At 40.3% G+C, this 21,017-nt stretch overlaps 1 protein-coding gene across 1 annotated transcript in view; it reads left to right on the forward strand.

Moving 5' to 3' along the window:
* SEPTIN10 (septin 10) overlaps positions 1 to 21,017 on the forward strand; it is a 104,216-nt gene that overhangs the window by 33,925 nt on the left and 49,274 nt on the right. The window contains exon 2 of the mRNA XM_055140046.1: positions 17,278 to 17,346. Within this exon, the coding sequence (XP_054996021.1) occupies positions 17,278 to 17,346 (69 nt within the window). The remainder of the gene's footprint in view (positions 1 to 17,277; positions 17,347 to 21,017) is intronic.

The raw sequence follows: 21,017 nt of genomic DNA on the forward strand, positions 1-21,017 counted from the left end.
AACTGGTTGTGGGGGCTCCGGGTGGAAAAACACTAAGGAAGTCATGATAATAGCAGGGTTCAGAAACACTGACTTAGAGGAAAGAGGTTTAGTCCTCGCTCCCCTCAACTTGCACACAAAAATCCCCTAAGTAGCTCAAATTTGTGGTACTTCTCACAGTAACTTCTCACCAACCCACAACGTTGGCTTTCTACACTGTATCACACTAGAACTGCAGTTGTTGAAACAGGTGCCTGTGGTATATAGGTCAATAGAGACAATTAATATCCATAGTAAATAGCGTACATTTATATTCTGCAACATACAGTCTTGATATAAACACAAGCTAGGGAGAGAGAACTGTTTAACTTAACACACAGAGGTTATAGCACAGTCCTTTTGGGAGATGGATGTATTATCTTTTGTGTTGCATCCGCAGTGTGCAGGAGCTGGTGGTTGGCTCTGAGCACAGGGTCATTCTCGGCAGTGAAAGGGATCAACCAAGGCTGACTGTGTGCAGTGCAAGTGCCTTAAACTTTTTTACTATCTCTCCAGCCCCTAAAGTGTAGACTTAAAATGAGGAAATGAGAATTTGCCTAAAATGATGGGGGGAAAAAAACTAAAAGTCTTGGAAACACAACAAAAACCTGAATATGTAATGAATCTGGATAGCATACCTGACAAAGTGTTTAAAGCAACAGTTAATAGCAATGTTAGAGGTCGGAGAGATTGTACAGGGGTTAAGGTGCATTCCTTGGATGTGGCCGACTGTTTCATTCTCCAGAACCAGATGAACATTACTGGGTGCCTCCTTGAAGATCTCTGGCACTATTAGGGTGAATGGATTATCCCTGAAACTGAAAGACTTAGCACTACATTTCTGGACTCTAGTGTTGAGCCTGGTTGTCCCAGGTCACCAGGAGGAGCCCCTCAGCCTCCCAAGTACTGCTTTAGAGTAGGCCCAAACAAACAGACAAAAACGAAATGTTAAATGAAAATAGAAAAACAGTAAGAAAACTCAGTAAGATTTACAAGGATAGAGAAAATATTGAGAAGCATAACCCGCAATCATTGGATTTCCAAATTGTAATCAAACTAAAGAATACTTAACTGTAAATAAGAAATTGCTGAGAGCTTTTAAGTTGGAAAGTGTCACTGTCACCGTCATCCCTTTGCTCATTGATTTGTTCGAGTGGGCACCAGTAACATCTCTCATTATGAGACTTATTGTTACTGTTTTTGGCATATCGAATACGCCACGAGTAGCTTGCCAGGCTCTGCCGTGCGGGTGCGATTCTCTTGGTAGCTTACCAGGCTGTCCAAGAGGGGCGAAGGAATCGAACACAGATCGGCCGCATGGAAGGCCCTACTGTGAAGTGTAGCAGTGGAAAATATCCAAATACCAAACAGAAAAAAATATTGTAAAATATTAGAGTTCAGTGGGACTTCAAGAGGACAACATCTATACTAGAGAGGGCCCGAAGGGAGAGAAGAGAGACAAAGGGATAGAGACCCTATTTTAAAAAATAACAGCTGCAGTTTTCATTAGCCACTAGTGACGAAACTATTCCTGGTGCCTGAGCCCAGCAGCACCCTAAGGCTGGGTAGGGCTGGGGGTGGGATTTTTTCTTCTCTACAAGTGAGAAAATCGGCAATGGGGGTTGAATTGCGACCTAAACACCTCTCAACTACCACAGGAACTATGGAGAAACATTGTAGAAGCCCACCGTGAGGAGCAGAGGAAGATAGGAGCCCCGAAGAAATAGCCACATGCATAATCTCTCTGAAAAAGAGTTAAGAGATGGCCTGGTAAGGATATTTAATGAGCTCAGAGAAACAGTGGACATCCGGTAAAATATAGGAGGAGGTGAAAGAAATAGTGGAATATGGGCTGGAGCGATAGCACAGCGGGTAGGGTGTTTGCCTTGCACGCAGCCAACCCAGGTTCCATTCCCAGAATCCCATATGGTCCCCTGAGCACCGCCAGGGGTGATTCCTGAATGCAGAGTAACCCCTATGCATTGCTGGGTGTGACCCAAAAACCAAAAAAAAGAAAAGAAAGAAAAGAAATAGTGGAATAGGCAGCCAGTAAAATATGGGAGAACATGAGAGCAGAAATAAGAAAAGTACAAGCAGAAGTGTCATTAATAAAAAATCCAGGTGATGAAATGAAAAATTCAGTGCCCTCAATAGTAGAGTAATAACAGCTAAAACTGAATCAGTGAGGTTGAAGATACAGAAATCTCCAGGCAATAGCAGAAGATGGAAAAAGACCTCAAAAATAACTCAATGGCAGGCAAGAAAACGATGCAGTGAGTTCAAGAGGAACAATGTAATAATCATCGGAGCCCCAGAGGGACAGGAAGGCCACCCTGTGAGGAAGTTAACAGTCAAAGACATGATTGCTGAAAAGTTCCCAGAGCTGGAGAATGCAGGCATCCAGATCTAAGAAGCCCAAAGGGTACCAGCTGAGAGACCTTAATAAAAAGACTCCAAGACATATCCTAATCAAAATGATAAAAATTATAGATATACAATACTGAAAGCAGCAAGATCAAAGTAGGAAATTATACACAAAGGAGTGTCCCTTAGATTTACAGCAGACCCATCAGAGGAAACCCGTCTGTCTGAAGTCAGTGGGGTAATGCAGTAACAAAACAATGCAATGAATGCCTCAACAAGAATACTCTACCCAACTCTCATTCAGATTTGATGGAATGATACACATTATCACAGAAAAACAGCTCAGATACTTCATAGACCAAAGCCAATTTTGAAAGAACTAAAGGGCCTACTGTAAGGCAAGAGAAACTCCACAAACACAACAACTTTCTAAAGAAAGTTGGGACAAAACTTCATGACTAATCTCTTTAATGTCAGTAGACAAAACTAATACTTACAGAGACAGAGTGGCAAAATGGATTAGAAAATTGAATTCAGCATTCTGCTGCCTACACAAAACACTTGAATAGTCAGAGCAAACACAGAATTAAAGTCAATGACCAGAAAACAATTTCTAAAACAACTTCTTCAAAAAAGGCAGGGGTGACCACTCAGTATCCTACAACATTGATTTTAGGCTGAAAAAACATTAGAGGAGACCTTGTGGGTGATTTCTTAATAATCACAACATTTACATTGGCATTAACATTTTGTTAAAGTTCCCTTAATCTAAAGATTTAAGATATTGAATCTGTGGAAAATTTCTAAATATTTTATTTTAAGATAAAGAACCTTGTCCTCTTGCCCTTTCACCGCTGCTGCCACTCTAGCATGACCGAGAAGCCCAAAAGAGCTACTTTGGACACCAGCAGCCCACTGAAATACTTCCAGAATGTGAACTGAGCGTTTCCGCCAGCTGCCACAGCGGGGGCCCGGTATTTATCTAGGTTTTTCCATCTTATGAGCACCATAAAAGGGTAAAAGTTTGTAGTGATAGAATTTCTGGCAGAATTTTCCCTGGACTTTATACAGAAACCCAAAACCGCGCGGCCGCTGCCGCGCCCACGTGACCTAATGTCATCTAATCATCAGCAATATGAAATGGCTCCTTTGTAACGGGTTGGACTTTGGGGGGATAACCCTAACAAGAATAGTAAGTCTTTTGTTGAAATATTGAAGGCAGTCATAGTGGTAGCCATCTCTCTAGACTGAACTAAGCTATAACCCCACGCCGGCTGAGGGGAAGAAATATTTCTTTCTCGGGAAGAAATGTAGCGTGGCGTTAGCCATAATATGATGTCCATTAAGCAGACACGAACCTGGTGGTGTGGGAACGGGATATAAGGAAAAAAAAATTATGTACATGGAACAGCGGGACGCTGGTGGAGTCTCGAGCCGGGGCCAATACCAGCGCACTACTATTGGTTCCAGAAACTGCTTGCAGACATGCTGCTAGACTATCAACTAAGCTGTAGCCCCACGCCAGCTGATGATGGGAAATAACCATCTTTCTAGGTTTTTTTTTTCCCTTTGTCAGGCAGCGTGGCGTCAATCATACTATGAAGATTACTAAGCAGGCATGCCCTCGGTGGCGTGGGAAGGAGGGGGGAAAACAAATGAAGAAAAGTTATGTAACAAACAGCAGGACTTAATATCTCTACATTCTCAGCAATGGAAAACTATCAAATGCTTCCTTGGCAGTAGGACTGCCTTTTTTTGGGGGGGGGGGAACTCCAGCAACAATAGTGAGTTATGAGTTGAAACATGGAATGTAATCAAGATAAAGAGTAAACAAAATGAAACTTATCACTTACAAGGGGGAGGACTGGGGGGATGGGAGGTGGCGGGAGGTGGGAGGTATACTGGGGTGATTGGTGATGGAATATGGGCACTGGTGAAGGGAAGGGTGTTTGAGTATTGTATAACTGACATAACCCTGAGAACTATGCAACTTTCCACATGGTGATTCAATAAATAAATAAATAAATATCTGATCATAAAAAAAGAACCTTGTCCTCTTGAAGTCCACAGAAATAAGCAAACATAATTATTTTGGTTGCTTTCTGTATTATTTCATTTTGCTCCAGCTTTTTTGTTCTAAAGAATTCTAGGCGTTATTTCATAGAAGCCTAGGAGACAAGACGGTTAGACATTTATGTTTTAAAACTGACCTATAAATACTGTGAAAGAGCAACATTAAGATGAAATTATTATAAAGTTGCCTGTTTCTAGCAAGAGAGAGGTTGTAATGCAATTTCAGGAATTATTTGCAAGTAGGATATTATGAAGTTTTGCAGCTAGGGCATGTTTGCATTGTATGTAGCTGACTGGGTTTAATCTCCACCACCTCATCTGGTCCCCTGAGCAGTGCTAGAAGTGATCCTGGAGTACAAAGCCATGAGTAAGCCTCCAGCACTGCTGGGTATGGTCCAAGAGACAAAAAAACAGGGGGTTGGGAAATGAAGAATATTGTCTAGAACCCTGTCTTGAAGAATCTCCAGTTGTTTTATGATGATTAACTGATAGAAAAAGAATAGAAAATGTTTGTTTCTTGAAGGGACCTAAATGGTAAGTTTTATGTCACCTGTATTGTGTTCTCGAAATTTTGAATAAGGAAGAAACTCTAATCTATGTTCAACTAACACAGAATGTTCTGGCACTGTTTTCTGGGAATCATTATGTCAACAACTTAAAAATGTTAGGGATCGGAGCATCCCGGGCTTCCCTCCCCTCCGGACTGCTGGCCAGCACACCACCCCCAGCCCCTTGAGCGCTGTCGGGTTGTGGGAGAGGGGCGTGGCCTAATAGTCAGGGTGTGGCCTAAGAAAAGTGGGCGTGGCCTCTTGTCCAGCCGGCCAAAGTTTCCTCAACATCATATCCAAGACTAACATCCTAGCTATTCACAAGCAGTAGGACAATAAAACACAAGACTTCACATAAGGATTGAAGGAACATCTCAGTGGGAGACCAGGTTCTACAAGGGGGAAATAAAAAGGCAACCACTATTGACTGAGCCTATCCACAATACTTTTCACAATAAGAGTAAACAGGGATACTCATCTTCAAGGTCCCTCTTTCATACCACCACAACAACATGAAGAAACAGCAAAAATCCCCATTGCAAGCAGAGGACGATCAAAGGAGTCCAGAAACCTCAATTGGCATTTCCTACAAACTTGACCTCTCTGATAAAGAATTCAGAGTTGAAATCCTCAACATGTTCAATGAACTCAATGCAAAGATGGACAACTTCAAGAAGACCTGGCAGAAACAATACAACAGACAGCCGACAAAATACGGGAAGAAATGAGAGCAGAAATAAAAAACCTTCAAAAAGAAATGAAGGATTCCGTACATGAAATCAAAAACTCTCTGGCTGCCCTCAAGAATAGGATGACTGCAGCCGAAGACAGAATCAGTATGCTTGAAGATGAGCTGCAAGAAACCTACAGGCAACAACAAACCATGGCAAGAGACCTCAAAATAGCTCTAGCCAGAATCAGAGTCCTAGGGGATGATTTCAAGAGGAACAACATTAGAATCATTGGACTACCAGAACCACAGGGAACCAACCCCAATGAAAAAGCCACAGTCAAACAAATCATTGTGGAAAACTTCCCAGAGCTGGACAATGCGGGCATCCAGATTCAAGGCACCCAAAAGGTGCCAGCTAAAAGAGATCCTAACAGAAAAACCCCAAGACATATCATAGTTACAATGATGGACATTGTAACAGACATAGAAAGATTGCACTCATATGTGGAATATAAAGTAGCTGAGAGGTACAAGTTTACAATGTTGCGATTTCTGGCAGATATTTATCTGGTCTTAGTTACTAAAATACTAAAATACAGAAATCCAAAACTGTGCGGCTACTAGTGCGGCCCCCTGACCTCATATCTCTGATTCTCAGCAATGGCAAACAAATTATCAAATGCTTTTTTTTTCAGCAGGTCGACTTTAGGGGGGAGAAACTCCAAATCAATAATAGTGAATTTTTTTGTTGAAATATTGAATGTAATCAAAGTAAAGTGAAAGTAAAGTGAAATGTACCAGTTACACATGCAGGGTGGGGGGCTGGGGAGGTGGGGGGAAGCGGGGAGGTATATCGTGATTCTTGGTGGTGGAATATGTGCACTGGTGAAGGGATGGGTGTTTGAGCATTGTATAACTGAGACTTAAACCTGAAAGCTTTGTAACTTTCCACATGGTGATTCAATAAAATAAAATAAAATAAAATAAAATGTTAGGGATCAACTAAAATAGCAGAATCCCAAAACTGGGCAGCCGCTTTTGCGACCATGCAACATCATATGCTCTTTGTTATCAGCAATAGAAAACATATGATCTAATGATGCCATTTCAATATGTCTGATTGTTGGAGGACAAACTCCAAATTATAATAGTGGGTCTTTTGTTGAAAATTTAATGTAATCAAAGTAAAGAGAGAGTAAAGTGAAATTCATTTGTCACACAGGCAGAGGGAGAGTGGGATGGGGGGTATGATGGGGTTCTTGGTGGTGGAACATGTGCACTGGTGAAAGGATGGGTGTTTGATCACTGTATGACTGAGACTTGATCCTGAAAGCCTTGTAACTGTTCTCACGGTCATTCAATAAAATAAAAAAAAAGTTTTAGAAAAGGTTAGGGTTCAGAAAGAAAGTACAGGGGTTATGGTTTGCTTTGCATGCTTTGATCCATGTTCAGTCCATGTTTAGCCTCATGTATCATTTCTTGAACACAGCCGGTAGCCAACTCTAGGAACTGAGCCAAGACTGATCCCAGGGCACTGCCAGCATTGGCCTCCACACAAACAAAACAAAAATTAAAAGTAAAAGTTACACTTTACTAGGAGTTAATTGTTTTCTTCTAGCCGCAGGTGATTTTCCTATGCATGAATTAAAAGCTAAAGAGAAAACAAAGTGTTTGCAGTAGTGATTTTATGCATTGCCCTTGTGCTTAGAATGAGATTGTGATTGTTTGTTAGCAGTTTGTGTTGCTCTAAGTCTTTATGGTCAAGAAACCTGGGTTTTCTGTTAAACCCTTAGTGATTTATGTGTTATGATAAATATGTAGTCAGGAAAGAGCAGACTGAAATTTTACTTCAAGAGGTTTTTAAAATTTAGGGCTGCCACCATAGGTATGGAGTTCATTCTTTTACCCCTGTTATTTCACCTTCATCAATGTTCTGTTAATTATCTAAAAAAACCCTACATTCTGAAACCTGTTGTGTAACTTGACTAGTCAGCTAGTACTAGTGGAAAATAACAAAAACAACTATGTATAACATTTGTATGGACATCCTGTTCAATACATTTACCTCCTAGATTTTAATTAGGTGTTTTTTGGCAGATGTTAGAAACATGAGAAATGTATAACAAAAGAGGATATTTGATGTGAACTAATATAAATGACAGAAATCTAACCTAGGTTCTAGTACATACTTAATGATAAGTGAGCATAAGACATTTTCATTTTCTAATTAAATTTTTCTTATTGACCAAATTATATCATAAACAGTATTTTACAACATTAAAAATTTATTTTAGACACTGATTTATTGTACTCTTTGATGATAGAGTTTCATGCATAAGGCACTTCAGGACCACTCGCCCCACCAGTGGCTCTGCCTCCCTCCATCATTTCCCAGTGTGGTTCTTCCCCTGTCCCCATCCCTAAATCTCCTGCCACGCCAAGCTTCCCACTGAAGACCAGTTCTGTTTCTGTGGCCCTTGAGCTTTTGTTATTTCCTTACTGTGTTTCTTTATATGCCACATCTGAGGGAGATCTTTCTACCTCTCTGACTGACTTCTCTCAGCATGGAACTCTCCAGATTCATGAGGCCGCACATTGCATAATTTGTTTATTTATAGCCAGGTGATACTCCATTCCTGTATCACTGTCATCCCTTGTTCATCAATTTACTCGAGTGGGCACCAGTAACATCTCCATTTGTCCCAGCCCTGAGATTTTAGCAGCCTCTCCTTACTCGTTTTTCCCAATGATTGGAGGCTCTTTTCAGGGTCAGGGGAATGAGACCTGTTATTGTTACTGTATTTGTCATATCGAATATGCCACTGGGAGCTTGCCAGACTCTTCTGTGCGGGAACTCCATTACATACCATAAAAACTTAAACATGTGCTATTTATTCTGTTGAAAACCAAAAACTTCTTATTCATTCAAAAACTTTTTTTAGAGGGGGGGAGAGAGAGAGAGAGAGAGAGAGAGAGAGAGAGAGAGAGAGAGAGAGAGAGAGAGAGAGAGAGAGAGAGAGAATGAATAAGTAAGCTAGGGTCGCCCTTTCAAGATGCCTGTGCACAGAGCCAGGAGTGAACCCTGCATGAACCCTGCCTCTCTCTCCCCACCAAAAATCCTAGAAAAATTTTAAAAACTGAGCCTGGCAAGATACCCATGGCATATTCGATATGCTAAAAACAGTGAAACAAGTCTCACAATGGAGACATTACTGGTGTCTGCTCGAGCAAATCGATGAGCAATGGGATGACAGTGACAGTAACAGTGACTGCTTATGCTTGAGAAAAAATTTCATACCGCTGTGATCAGAAAACAATGCTTGATTTGATTTCAGTGTTTATAAGTTTATTGATACTTGTTTTGTGTTTCAGTATATTCATTTTTTGTCCCATATATAATCATTGAAAATGTTCAATGGCAGATATAGGTATCCTTGTCTTTTTAAAAATTGCTATTTGCTTGTAGGATTGTTTCCCTAAATTTCATTTTTTCTTGAAATTATCATGAAAACAATGATGTGTTTCCTCTATGCAGCAAAATGTTGTTTTTCTTTTGGTTTGCTAAGGCCATTGGGCCACATGCTCCTGAGGCTGCGCTGCCAGGCTCCTGAGCCTCTGACCCCTGAGCTCTCTCTTAGCCTCCTCTCTGTGTCTTTTAATTGGTAAAGTCAGACCTTTAATTCCCCCCCATGCACTTTATTTAGAACACCGTGGTTTACAAAGTTGTTCATGACGAGTTGCTGCAGTTCCACTGCCCCTGTCACTTTCCCTCCACCACTGTCCCAATTCTTCCAACCACTCTTCAAGTCTGCCCCCATGCAGGCCCAAATGGTTTATTTTATATCACTTGTTGCCACTAACTGGCTAATGGAATTATGAAAATTGTTGTATCTCACATGGGAACATAAGCTCTTGTCTGAGGTTTGCCAGGTTGTTGTTGCTAGTTGCGCCTTCTGTGTTAGTTTTGTTAGTCCAGTTGAGTTGCCTGACACTCCATCCACTCTGGCGTGCTCCTACTGGGATGTAGGAATGTAGAGTTTGGAGGTGCTCCACAGCGCCTGCTCCAGAAAATTCAGAATATTTCCTTGGGCAGTGAACTTCCATGGTGACTTGGTGGGATGTGGCTGCCAGGGGTTGGGAGACAGAGAGGAGTCACATCACCCCCCTAATTCCCAGGGCCTGGACCTCAGCCCAACACCCTGGCTTACCTGACAGCTCTGGCACGCGGGGCTCTGCAGAGCCATCGTGAAGCGGTGGTCTCTGTGGCAGCAGGTGTGGGGATTCTGCGGGGCGGGGACTGACCTGCCCACCTCTTGAGGGCACCTCAGTGGTCACAGCCTGGACCTGTGTACCCGGGACATTTTTGTGGCTAGTTGATCCCTTTGGAGATCTAATCGTGAGTGTTGGAAGCTGGTCAGGTAGATGAGTTTACAAGGCACCCAAGATAGACAAGGTGGACTGTGGGTGTCCAGACCTTTAACATCTAGGATGTCTTAGGAAATACAGAAATTTGTTACCATTTTATTATTTGCTTTTAAAGTTTTTCTTGTGGACCAGAGTGATAGTACAGGCGGGAGGACATTTGCCTTGTGTGCGGCTGACCCGGGTTCAATCCTTGGCTCTCTGGTTCCTGTGCACCACTAAAGTTATTCCTGAGTGAAGAACAGGAGTAACCCCAAGCATTGCTGGGTGTGACCCACAAAGCCCCCCAAAATTAAGAAACAAAGTTTTCTTGAGTCTTCAACATTCATTGCACTGTCATCTCATTGCTCATCGATTTGCTTGGGCGCCAGTAACTTCTCCATTGTGAGACTTGTTACTGTTTTTGGCATATCGAATACGCCACGGGGATCTTGCCAGGCTCTGCCGTGGGGGGCAAGATACTCTCAGTAGCTTGCTGGGCTCTCCATGAGGGATGGAGGAATTGAACCCGGGTCAGCCATGTAGAAGGCAAACGCCTTACCTGCTGTGCTATGGCTCCAGCCCATGAAAAGAGTGAAAAGAGAAAAAGGATCAAGAGAGAAATCTGTGTAGGAGGAGGGAAGAGAGCGAGAGGGCAAGTGAGTGAGAGAATGAGAGAGCGAGAGAGCAAGTGAGCGAGTGAGAGACAGAGAGACAGAGACATGGCAGAGTCAGAGACACAGAGAGGGTGGGATGGAGGAAGGCCAGAGGCTTCCTTTTATCTCTGCTATCTCCAGTCCCCAGCCCTTCCATTATCTATCTTGATTTAGTACCTGTTTGATGGGCAAGATTTAAAGTGATTGGCTAAGTTCAGTTGGTACTCCACCCTTCCACCTGCTCTATATTGTTTTACCTTGAATGATAAGAATTTGAATGGCTCATATGAGTTATTTGGTGTCAGTTTATTTTACTGTTTTAATGTTTTCATTTGGTACAAATTCAGAAGCAAAGCACATCTCTAATATTTATAATACAAATATATTTTCATCCTATCAAAGTGTATACACTGATAAGTTAGAAAGAACAAAGTATATTAAAACTATCAATATCAAACACAATTTTGCAGGACATTAAGGAAAAAAGTAAGAATAAAAATTTCCTTTGTTAAAAGGACCTCTTTATTACCTTGAAATTCTTTTTTCAAGATCAAATATATCAAAATACAAGATACAAGAGGGTAAATGGCACATATGACACTTGGGCACGCTACTAAAATTCTTAGGACAAATTTGTTGATATCATGCCTCTGACTTTGAATTCTACTTAAGTCCTAAAATTCTCTATGTCTTTACTGCAAGCATGGTTGGGGTGAGAAATGCAGTGAGAGAAATACTCCTGTGTTCATTCCCACTCACTTTTGCTCCATTCTTCACGGAGGAACACCAAAAGTGATGGAGGCTGAACCAAGACCATAGACATCTCTAGTAGATACATATAATCTAAATACATGCTCATACTGTTGTACTAAATCTCATAAAAATTTCAGTTGTTTAGCCAGAGTGACAGTACAGAAGGCAGGGCACTTTTTTTTCCAATTTTTTTTTTATTAGTGAATCACCATGAGTTACAGTTACAAACTTATGAACTTTCATGTTTGCATTTTGTTTATATCCCTCCACCAGTGCCTAGTCACCTCCACCAATGTTCCCAGTATCCCTCCCATCCTCCCAACTCCCCTCCCCAACCCCACCCCACCTCTGTGGCAGGGCATTCCCATTTGTTCTCTCTCTCCTTTTGAGTGTTGTGGTTTGCAACAGAGGCACTGCGTGGCCATTGTGTTTGGTCTATATTCTATTTTCAGCGCGCATCTCCCATCCCATGCGGGTCCTCAAACCATGCTTTACCTGGAGTTCCCTTCTGTATGCGAGCTGCCCCTTCCTCCAGCGTGTGAAGCCAGCTTCCAAGCCTTGGAGCCAACCTCCTGGTACTTATCTCTACTATTATTAGGTGTTAGTCTCCTATTCTGTTATTTTATATTCCATAGATGAGTGCAATCTTTCTATGTCTGTCTCTTTCTGACTCATTTCACTTAGCATGATACTTTCCATGTTGATCTACTTATATGCGAAGGTCATGACTTCATCTTTTCTAACAGCAGCATAGTATTCCATTGTGTAAATGTACCAAAGTTTCTTTAACCAGTCATCTGTTCTCAGGCACTCGGGTTTTTTCCAGATTCTGGTCAACAGTGCTGCAATAAACATTCAAGTGCAGATGTCATTTCAACTGTACTTTTTTGCCTCTCTGGGATATATTCCCAGGAATAGTATTGCTTGGTCAAATGGGAGCTCAATTTCTAATTTTTTGAGAAGCGACCATACTGTTTTCCAAAAGGGCTGAACCAGTCGGCATTCCCACCAGCAGTGTTAGGAGGGCCCGTTTCTCCCCACATCCATGCCAACAGTGGTTGCTTTTTTTCTTTTGGATGTGTGCCAGTCTCTGTGGTGTGAGGTGGTATCTCATAGTTGCTTTGATCTGCATCTCTCTGATGATTAGTGATGAAGAACATTTTTTTTCATGTGCCTTATTGCCATTCGTATTTCTTCCTTGAGAAAATTTGTGTTCATTTCCATCCCCCATTTTTTGATGGGGTTGGGAGTTTTCTTCTTGTAGATTTTAACCAGTGCCTTGTATATCCTTGATTTCAACCCCTTATCTGATGGGTATTGAGTGAATATTCTTACCCATTCTGTAGATTATCTTTGTATTTTGGTCACTGTATCTTTTGCAGTGCAGAAGCTTTTTAGTTTAATATAGTCCCATTTGTTATCTCTATTTCCACTTGGTTGTTCAGTGGCATGTCATCTTTGAATATACTAGTAGCTTCAATGTGTAGAGTTTAAGGCAGGGCACTTTTCTTGCATGTGGATGACCCAGATTCGATTCCCAGCACCTCATATGGTCACTGGGAAGAATAATCTTTCAGAATAGAGCCAGGAACAAGCCCTGAGCACTGCCCAGTGAGCCCTCAAAGCCCCACCCTGCCAAAAAATTTCAAATCTTAGTTGAGTAGCAATGGGAGAAAACAACACGACGAACCCTACAGGGAGATCTAGCTGACTGAGAATCAGTGGACTCTAAACCCAGCAAGAGCTGTGGCAGTGAGAACAGAGCCTTGCTAGGTAGATAAGCACAGAGCAAGCTGGGCTAGGACCTGGACTTTCCTGAAACAAAATCTGAGAACTATTTAGATTGACCTTCTGTCTCTAAGCACTGTTGACCCTTAAGAAATAAGAGATGAAACATCCAAAGCAAGTTAAAAAATGTTTAGGAAATGCATAGAAGACACCTTGCAGTGTTGGCAGAGTAGAGTGACTGCATTCTGCTTTGAATGTAAACAGATTATTTAAGAATCATCTGTGCTGTGGTTGATGTGGTTATTCATTAAGTTTTTAAATTGAGTTACTGTGAGTTACAGATTTGCTAAGTTATTCCTAATTGAGTTTCAGGCGTCAAGTGTTCCTGCAGCAGTCCGTCACAGTGCCCGCTTCCCTCCCCCAGTGTCCCCAGTTTCCCTCCTGCCTGCCCCCAGCCTCCCTCTGTGATGGGAGCATTTGTCTTTTTTTTTCCCTTTTTCTTCCCTTTTAGGCACTGTGGCTTGCCACACTGCTGCTGGCAGGGCACTAGTGCTGTTCCAAGGTGACTTGTCCTCTGTCACTGGCACAGTGGTGCACTTCCTGACCTGTCCTCTTTCCCAGGTGGAAGCGTCTAAGGACCAGTCCTCCTGCGGTTCGTTTCTCTATCTGTGGGCATTAGTTATCCTCCTGGTATGTCTCCTTACATCCCACATATGGGCAAGATCATTCTGTCTCTCTCTGATTCATTTCACTCATTGTGATTCTTTCCAGATCATCCATGTATCAGCAAATTGCAGTTAATTTCTTTTCATGTATTTTGAAATTTTCTTGTGTGACTTTGATTCCACTCCTGTGTATTGTGTTTCTTTCCATCTGTAGAACTGTTTTCAGATTGTCCTGAAGTCTGTGCTTGTGCCCTATTGGTCAGATTGGTCTTATGTTCTTATTGATGAGCTACAGTTTTGCCATTCACTGCCCTACTCTCATATGTATAATTTTGATTTTGTATACTTGTTTCACTTGTTGGTAAAGTTGCTTTTCTCTTAACAAGAGGTTTTTTAATACTTCTTGCAAGGCTGATTTGGTGGTGATAAATTAATTTTTGTTATCTGTAAAACTGTTTTTCCATTCTACCCTACATGAAAATCAGTGAGTAATAGAATTTTTATAGTTTAAAAACCTTTTTCTATGGTTGGAGAGTATCTGTACATGTAGTAGGACACTTTGCTTGCACACTGCCAATCCAGGTTCAATCCCTAGCATCTCGTATGATCCCCCAAGCCTTGCCAGGAGTAATCTATGAGTTTAGAAATAGGAGTATTTGTAATATATTTTGTATTATATTGTATAATTGTATAAAATTATAGTATATTTTGAAATGTGTCTGTTTGGGATATTTTGTTTGGGACTCTTCGGGCCTCTTATATTTGGAAGTTTAGTTCTTTTTTCAAAACTAGGCAAGTTCATTTCTATTTCAAACAGGGTTTCTGTCTGTTTTTTTCTAGGATCCTTTATAATGTGGACTTGTGTTTTCTTCATATGGCTTCTTAGAACTCTTTCTTTTTCTTTTTTCTACTTTCTGTTGTTTGCGTTTATTCCACTACTTTATTTTAATTAGCTTTTCATTTTTACAGCAGTGTTGATTTGTGCTTTTGGTATAAAGTGTCATGTACACTGTCTGTTACTCCTAGAATACTCCATCTCCCCTTGGGCAGCCTGATCCTCTTGATTGAGTGTAGGAATTATTTCATTCATGTTTTCATTTTATTTCTTGGCTTCTTTATATTTGTCCTCCCATCAGTCTTAACTTTGCTTAACATGACACCCTCCAGTTCCATCTAAGCTGTAGCCAGGAATGATTTCAAACCTTAGAGCTGAGTAGTATTCCATTGTTTGTGTAGAAACTGAGCAGTCTCCTTGAAGAATTTAAACCAATTAAATGATATAAATGTTATTTAAAGTAACATTTATGTGTATCCATATTAGTTTCTTTACCCATTCATCTTTCTTTGGACATGTTTGTTTTCAGATCTTGACTATTGTAAGTATTGTATTGGACATTTCTGTGTATCCATATCTTCAGTTTTTTAAAATATATATATTATAACTTAATTGTCATGAAATACACAGCTACAAAGTTGTTCATGGTTGGGTTTCAATCATACAATATTCCAACAACAGTCTCTTCACCAATGCACATTTCCCACCACCAATGTCCCCAGTTTTCTCCCTCTGCCCTCCACCCCCAATCTTCCTCTGTGGCAGGAATTCTTCTCTCTCTTTCCCTCTCTCTCCCTCTCTCTCTGTCTCTCTCGCTCTTTCATGTTTTTGTTTTCTTAGTATACTTTGTAAGTCACCATTCCTATTGACTGTTTTAAGTTCTTGATTTCTCTTTAAAACTTTTGTTGCTCTTTTCTTTTATTATAAATTTCATACAATCTATTGATTGCATTTTTAATTATATTTGTCATGACAGTAATTGTTTTTTTAAATTAGTTTTATTTTGGGGTCACATCTCACAGTGCTCAGGGGTGCATTCCTGACAGGTTCTGGAAACCCTGTGGGATGCCAGGGACCGAACCCATGCGGGCTGTGTGCAGGCAAGCATCCTGCCGGCTGTTCTGTCTCTCTAACTTCTGTTTCGTTTCTTCAGAAGGCTGCTCTGCCCCACTAAATGTGAGCTTCTGTTAGAGTTTTTTATTTGTTTCCTGGCCTGTGGCGAGCTGCTACTTTTCTCTTTCAGCTTCTCTCTTATTCCATTGTGTATTGACTGTGTGTTGGGCTGAAAAGTTTTCCTTGTTTTCCTGTGAAGGCATCTCCAGAAGAAGACCTTTCAGTGTCACGGCAGACTTCCAGGTACTCCTCCTTTCCTCTCCGGAGCTGAGGGCTCAGGGGAACCACCCGTGACCCTCTCCCATGCCTCCTGCCCCTGCTCACATCTGTTCCTGCAGCGCCCTTGTTCCCTCGCAGACCTCACATTTCACCTTGAATATGTAAGCATCACTTGGTCATCACTTAGTTGAAAATGCAAGAATTAGGGGATGGCAGCATCTCAACTCATCTGCCATCTTACACATCCTCTTTAAGCCATTAAAAAATTTTTTTTCAGCAATAGCAATTTAGTTCCATTCTCTTGCATGTGACTGGCTTGTTTTACCAATAGCATTTTTTAAAGAGATTTTCTTTTTCTGTTATGATTTATTTTTCATAAATTGTATTATTATGTGTGGATTTGTTTTGTGTTCTTGGTCCTATTTCATGGCTTCATTTGTCTTTTTTATTAAATACTGTAGAATTGTAATTATTGTTACTAGTAAAGTTGGAATTCGTACATGTGATACTTACATATTCAGATGATACTTACCTATATGAAATCATAGCTTATGATTTCATATAAATCATAGAATTTTTGTTCGATGTCCTTAATAATATCATTTGAATTTTGATAGGAAGTATATTAAGTCCATTTAGGTCATTTTGAATCTCCCTATCCATCAGTACAACTGTTTTTTTTTTTTAATCTGTGTTTCCATGTCTTAGGGTCATATTCTACATCTTTTGGGGAGAAGGAATTTTGCTACATCCTAAGGTTCTCAGGGATTACTCTTGGGTCTGTGCTCTCTGTTTCCCCTGCCAGTGCTTGGGGTGGACCATGTTTGGTCCCAGGGGTCGAACCAGGGTTGGCAAGAAATAAGGCAAGTGCCTTAACCCTTGTACTCTCTGCTGGCCCCTTGCATTAGGGTATGAATAATTTTAATCTTCCTGAATATATTGGAGGCTTGGTGTGTATTTGATTTTTATATTTTGTGTGAGTGTGTTCATGAGAAAGTACATTAATGTTCCTATGCAATATTCTAATTCATTAATGCAGATACTTATTCAGCAAGAAAACCAGAGTTTTAAATGGGTCAATGTGTAGATTACAAGTCAGTACTCAGTGATGAGGTTGATGTTCGAATTTATACAAATATAGATATATTATTTTCATGCAACTTAAAAAAATTTTCTTTTAAGTCCTTTTTTTCTTTTCTTTTTCTTTCTTTCTTTCTTTTTTTTTTTTTAGCAATTTCATGCTCAGGTGACAACAAAATCAACTCGTATGCCCTCACAAGAATCTGCTGATGAACAGAGAGTGAGTATTGCCTTCAGAATAGCTGGCCAGGATTGGTTATTTCTCTCTTTGATGTGTGCTAGTCTCTGTGGTGTGAGGGGAGACCTTGTTGTTTTGATTTGCATCTCCTCTATGATTAGTGATGCAGAGTAATTTTTTTTCATATGCTGTTTAGCCATTTGTATGTCTTTTTTTGAGGATAGTCTATTCATCTCTTCCATTTGATGAGGTGGATTTTTTTTCTTAACCAGCGCTTTAATATATTCTGGGTATTAATCATTTGTCAGATGAGTGGCAGGCAAATATTTTCTCCCAGTCTGAAGATAACTTTGTATTTTGATCACCATTCTTTATGCAAAGCTTCTTAATTTAATGTAGCTTCATTTGTATATCTTTGCTTCTGCTTACTTGGCCAGTGGCATTGAGTACTTGCAGATGCTTCTAGCTTCCGTGTCATGAAGAGTTCCATTTATGTTTTCTTCAGTGTGACTTACAGATTCACGTTTGACATCAAGGTTTCATTGTATTTTGATTTGATTTTTGTGCATGGCATTAGAAAAGGGCCCAAGTTCATGTTTTTTTCCCCCCAGAGGGGAACAGATTCCCAAGCATCACTCCTTAAAGTGGCTTTCCTTGCTCCACTCATACTTGTTTCTCCTTTATCAGTGATTAATGGCCCATACACATTAGGATCCATTTCTGGGTTTTCACTTGTATTTCATTGATTTGAGGATCTTTCCTTATTGCAGTACCATGCTGTTTTAATTACTTCAGTTTTCTTACTCCAGTACCATGCTGTTTTAATTACTACAGCTTCCTTACTCCAGTATCATGCTGTTTTAATTACTAGAGCTTTCTAGTACAGTATGAAGTTGGGGGAAGTGATGCTGTGTCTTCCTTTCCCCTGGGGTTGCTCTTGGTATTCTGGAAGGGTAGGTTACTATCCTGTGTGAATTTCAGGAGTCTTTGATCTATATCTTTGAGTAATGTAATGAGTATCCTTATGAAGATTCCATTTAATCTGTGTATTTGGGGGTATTACCATTTTGATGATGTTAGACCTCCCAAACATGAACAGAAGATGTGTTTCCATTTCCTCAAGCCCTCTTTTATTTTTAAAACAGTGTTTCCAAGTTTTTTTGAATAGGTCTTTCACTTCTTAAGCTGATTCTTAAGTACTTGAGTTTCTGAGGCATAGTTGTGAATTCAATTTTTTTTAAGTTATCTGTTTTATTATTTGCATATAGGAAAACCCTTAATATTTTCATTTTGATTGTGCAGCCTATCACTTTATTATGCAAGTCAAGTGTTTCTAGGAGAGCACTGACCTCTTTTTTCTTGTGTGTGTGTATGGCGGGGAGGGGTTGTAGCGCCTTTAGGTTCAGGCTCCTGTTATTTGCAAATAGTGAGAGCTTGACTTTTTCTTTTCATATCTTGATGCCCTTAGTATCTCTTTCTTGCCTAATTGCAATGACAACAACCTCCAGTGCTATACTGAATAGAAGTGGTGAGAGTGTTCAGCCATGTCTCATGCCAGATATGGAAAGGAAGGCTTTCAAGTTCTCAACACTGAGCATTGTTTTCTGTGGGCTTGTGGGCTTATGGGATTTAAGTGTGTGGGAAATTCCTTCAACTCCCATTTTATTGAGTTTTTTTTAATCAAGAATAGCTGTTGGATCTGGTCTAATGCTTTCTCTTTATCTACTGAAATGATCATATGATCTCTGTTTTTCTTTGTATTAATATGGTTTATTTACTTGTACATGCCGCATATATTTTTTGAGAAGTTTAAACTAAGGGAAAAAGCCCTCTATGAAATTTTGTCTATTTTGGCATTCTTCATTTTTTTTAATAATGTAGGAGTGCTGCTATTTATTCAGCCATTAATTAAGCTGATTGAATTGGGCATGAACTCCACATTACTTTTTTTATTCTATTCTGAATGTTAACTTTATTTTATTATTATTCCTCCCCCCCCTTTTTTTTGTACTGCTTTGTATTAGAAGTGCTGTATATTTGTACCTGCCTTTTTATTTCCCTCTTTATATTTTACTATAAAGTAGTGTTCTTTGGTTAAACACAGAAAGACCATTAATTCTATGTTCCTAATATTTGGGAGTTGATTGACTCTGAAATATATCTGCTCCTGGACATAATTACTCAGTCATAATTACTTGCCACAGGTTCCAGTTGCTGTAGTTCCTAACACCCCAAAAGGGAGGTCCTGCCGTGAGACTAGGATGGACCCGGGGCCAATGACAAAGCTACCTGGCATCAAAATGGGACATTCTAGAAGCATAAATGCATGGTCTGATGCAAACTGTTACAACCTGAGACAGGACCCTCATGGGGAAGGACAAGCTGAACTGGCCTGAGGACTTAGTCTGGGATTTACGGTAAAAGCCTTGCTTGCTCTCAGAGCCCAGAGAACTAAGTGTTGGAGTCTTTGTCTCTTACTGTGTTTATCCAAACAACTGCAAGTATTGATAACTTATACAACTAGAGGGAAAGATAATAACAATGTAGATGTCCCTGGGAGACAGAGTGTCCTCTTGCTTGATCTCCCTAAGAGAGTTTCCTCTGCCAAATGTTTATCTGTGTAAATGACCAATCACACCTGTCCTTACCTCAAGCCCCCTTCAGATGTTCTATAAGTATGCTAGCAGCATTAAATGGGCCATTTTCACCATCAGTCTATGGTCCCTGTTCTTTGCTGGGGAAGGTTGGAAACAGCTCTCACTGAGCAGGCGCCCTTGGACCATTTGCAGCACCTGCACCACATTGTGAATTTACAGTCATTGATTCAACATTTGCTTCAATTTTGGATCTTTCGGTTCATCATTTTTGGGGGACTATAAGTTGTATTTTTTGTTTCTTATGTAATTAATTTTTATTGTATAGTAGATAATATGAATCATGCCTTATGGAGAGGCTGCACTGTTTTCTTCATCTGAAACAATATCACCTTTATTTCTAGTACACAGTAAAATTACTGGCTGGTGAGGTATCATCTAGCAATCCCACTTCTGGGTATCTATTTGTAGATTATTAAAAATTAACATAAAAACATATGCTCCCCCTTTACAGAGGGTAGGGTGTTTGCTTTGTACATATGCAGCCAACTCAGGTGCTAACCCTTGCGTCCCATATAGTTCCCTGAACTCCACTTGGAGTTATCCCTGAGCATAGAGCCAGGAGTAAATTCTGAGCACTGCTGAGTATGAGCCAAAGCCCATCATGTCTGTGTGCATGTTTCCTAAATATTTATTGCAGCATTGTTTATAATAGCTAAGTCTTAGAAACAATCAAATATTGTTTGTTGGATATTAACCCTAAGTGCTTTAGGCTTCATCACTGAATTGTCCCTTTTCCTCCTCCCAAAGATGCATACAGTACTTTTACAACCACCCCTAATCCCCTGAGTTTATCTCTAATCTTTCCTTTGTGCTTTACAATCCCCCAAGTCAGGCTTGGTTACTTATGCAACTCTGGACTTTGTATTTGAAGTTAATTAATTGCTTTTCTAGTTCCCCTATAACTTTTCACATTTTTCTATAGAACAATATTCTTTGCTGAACCACAGAAAGACCATTAATGCTCTTAATATTTGGGACTTCATTGACTCAAATGTATCTACTCCTGGACTTCCATCATAATTACTTGACTCCGGCTTCAGTTCCTAACATCCCAAT

Source organism: Sorex araneus, chromosome 1 (assembly GCF_027595985.1).
Source record: "Sorex araneus isolate mSorAra2 chromosome 1, mSorAra2.pri, whole genome shotgun sequence".
Lineage (NCBI taxonomy): Eukaryota > Metazoa > Chordata > Mammalia > Eulipotyphla > Soricidae > Sorex > Sorex araneus.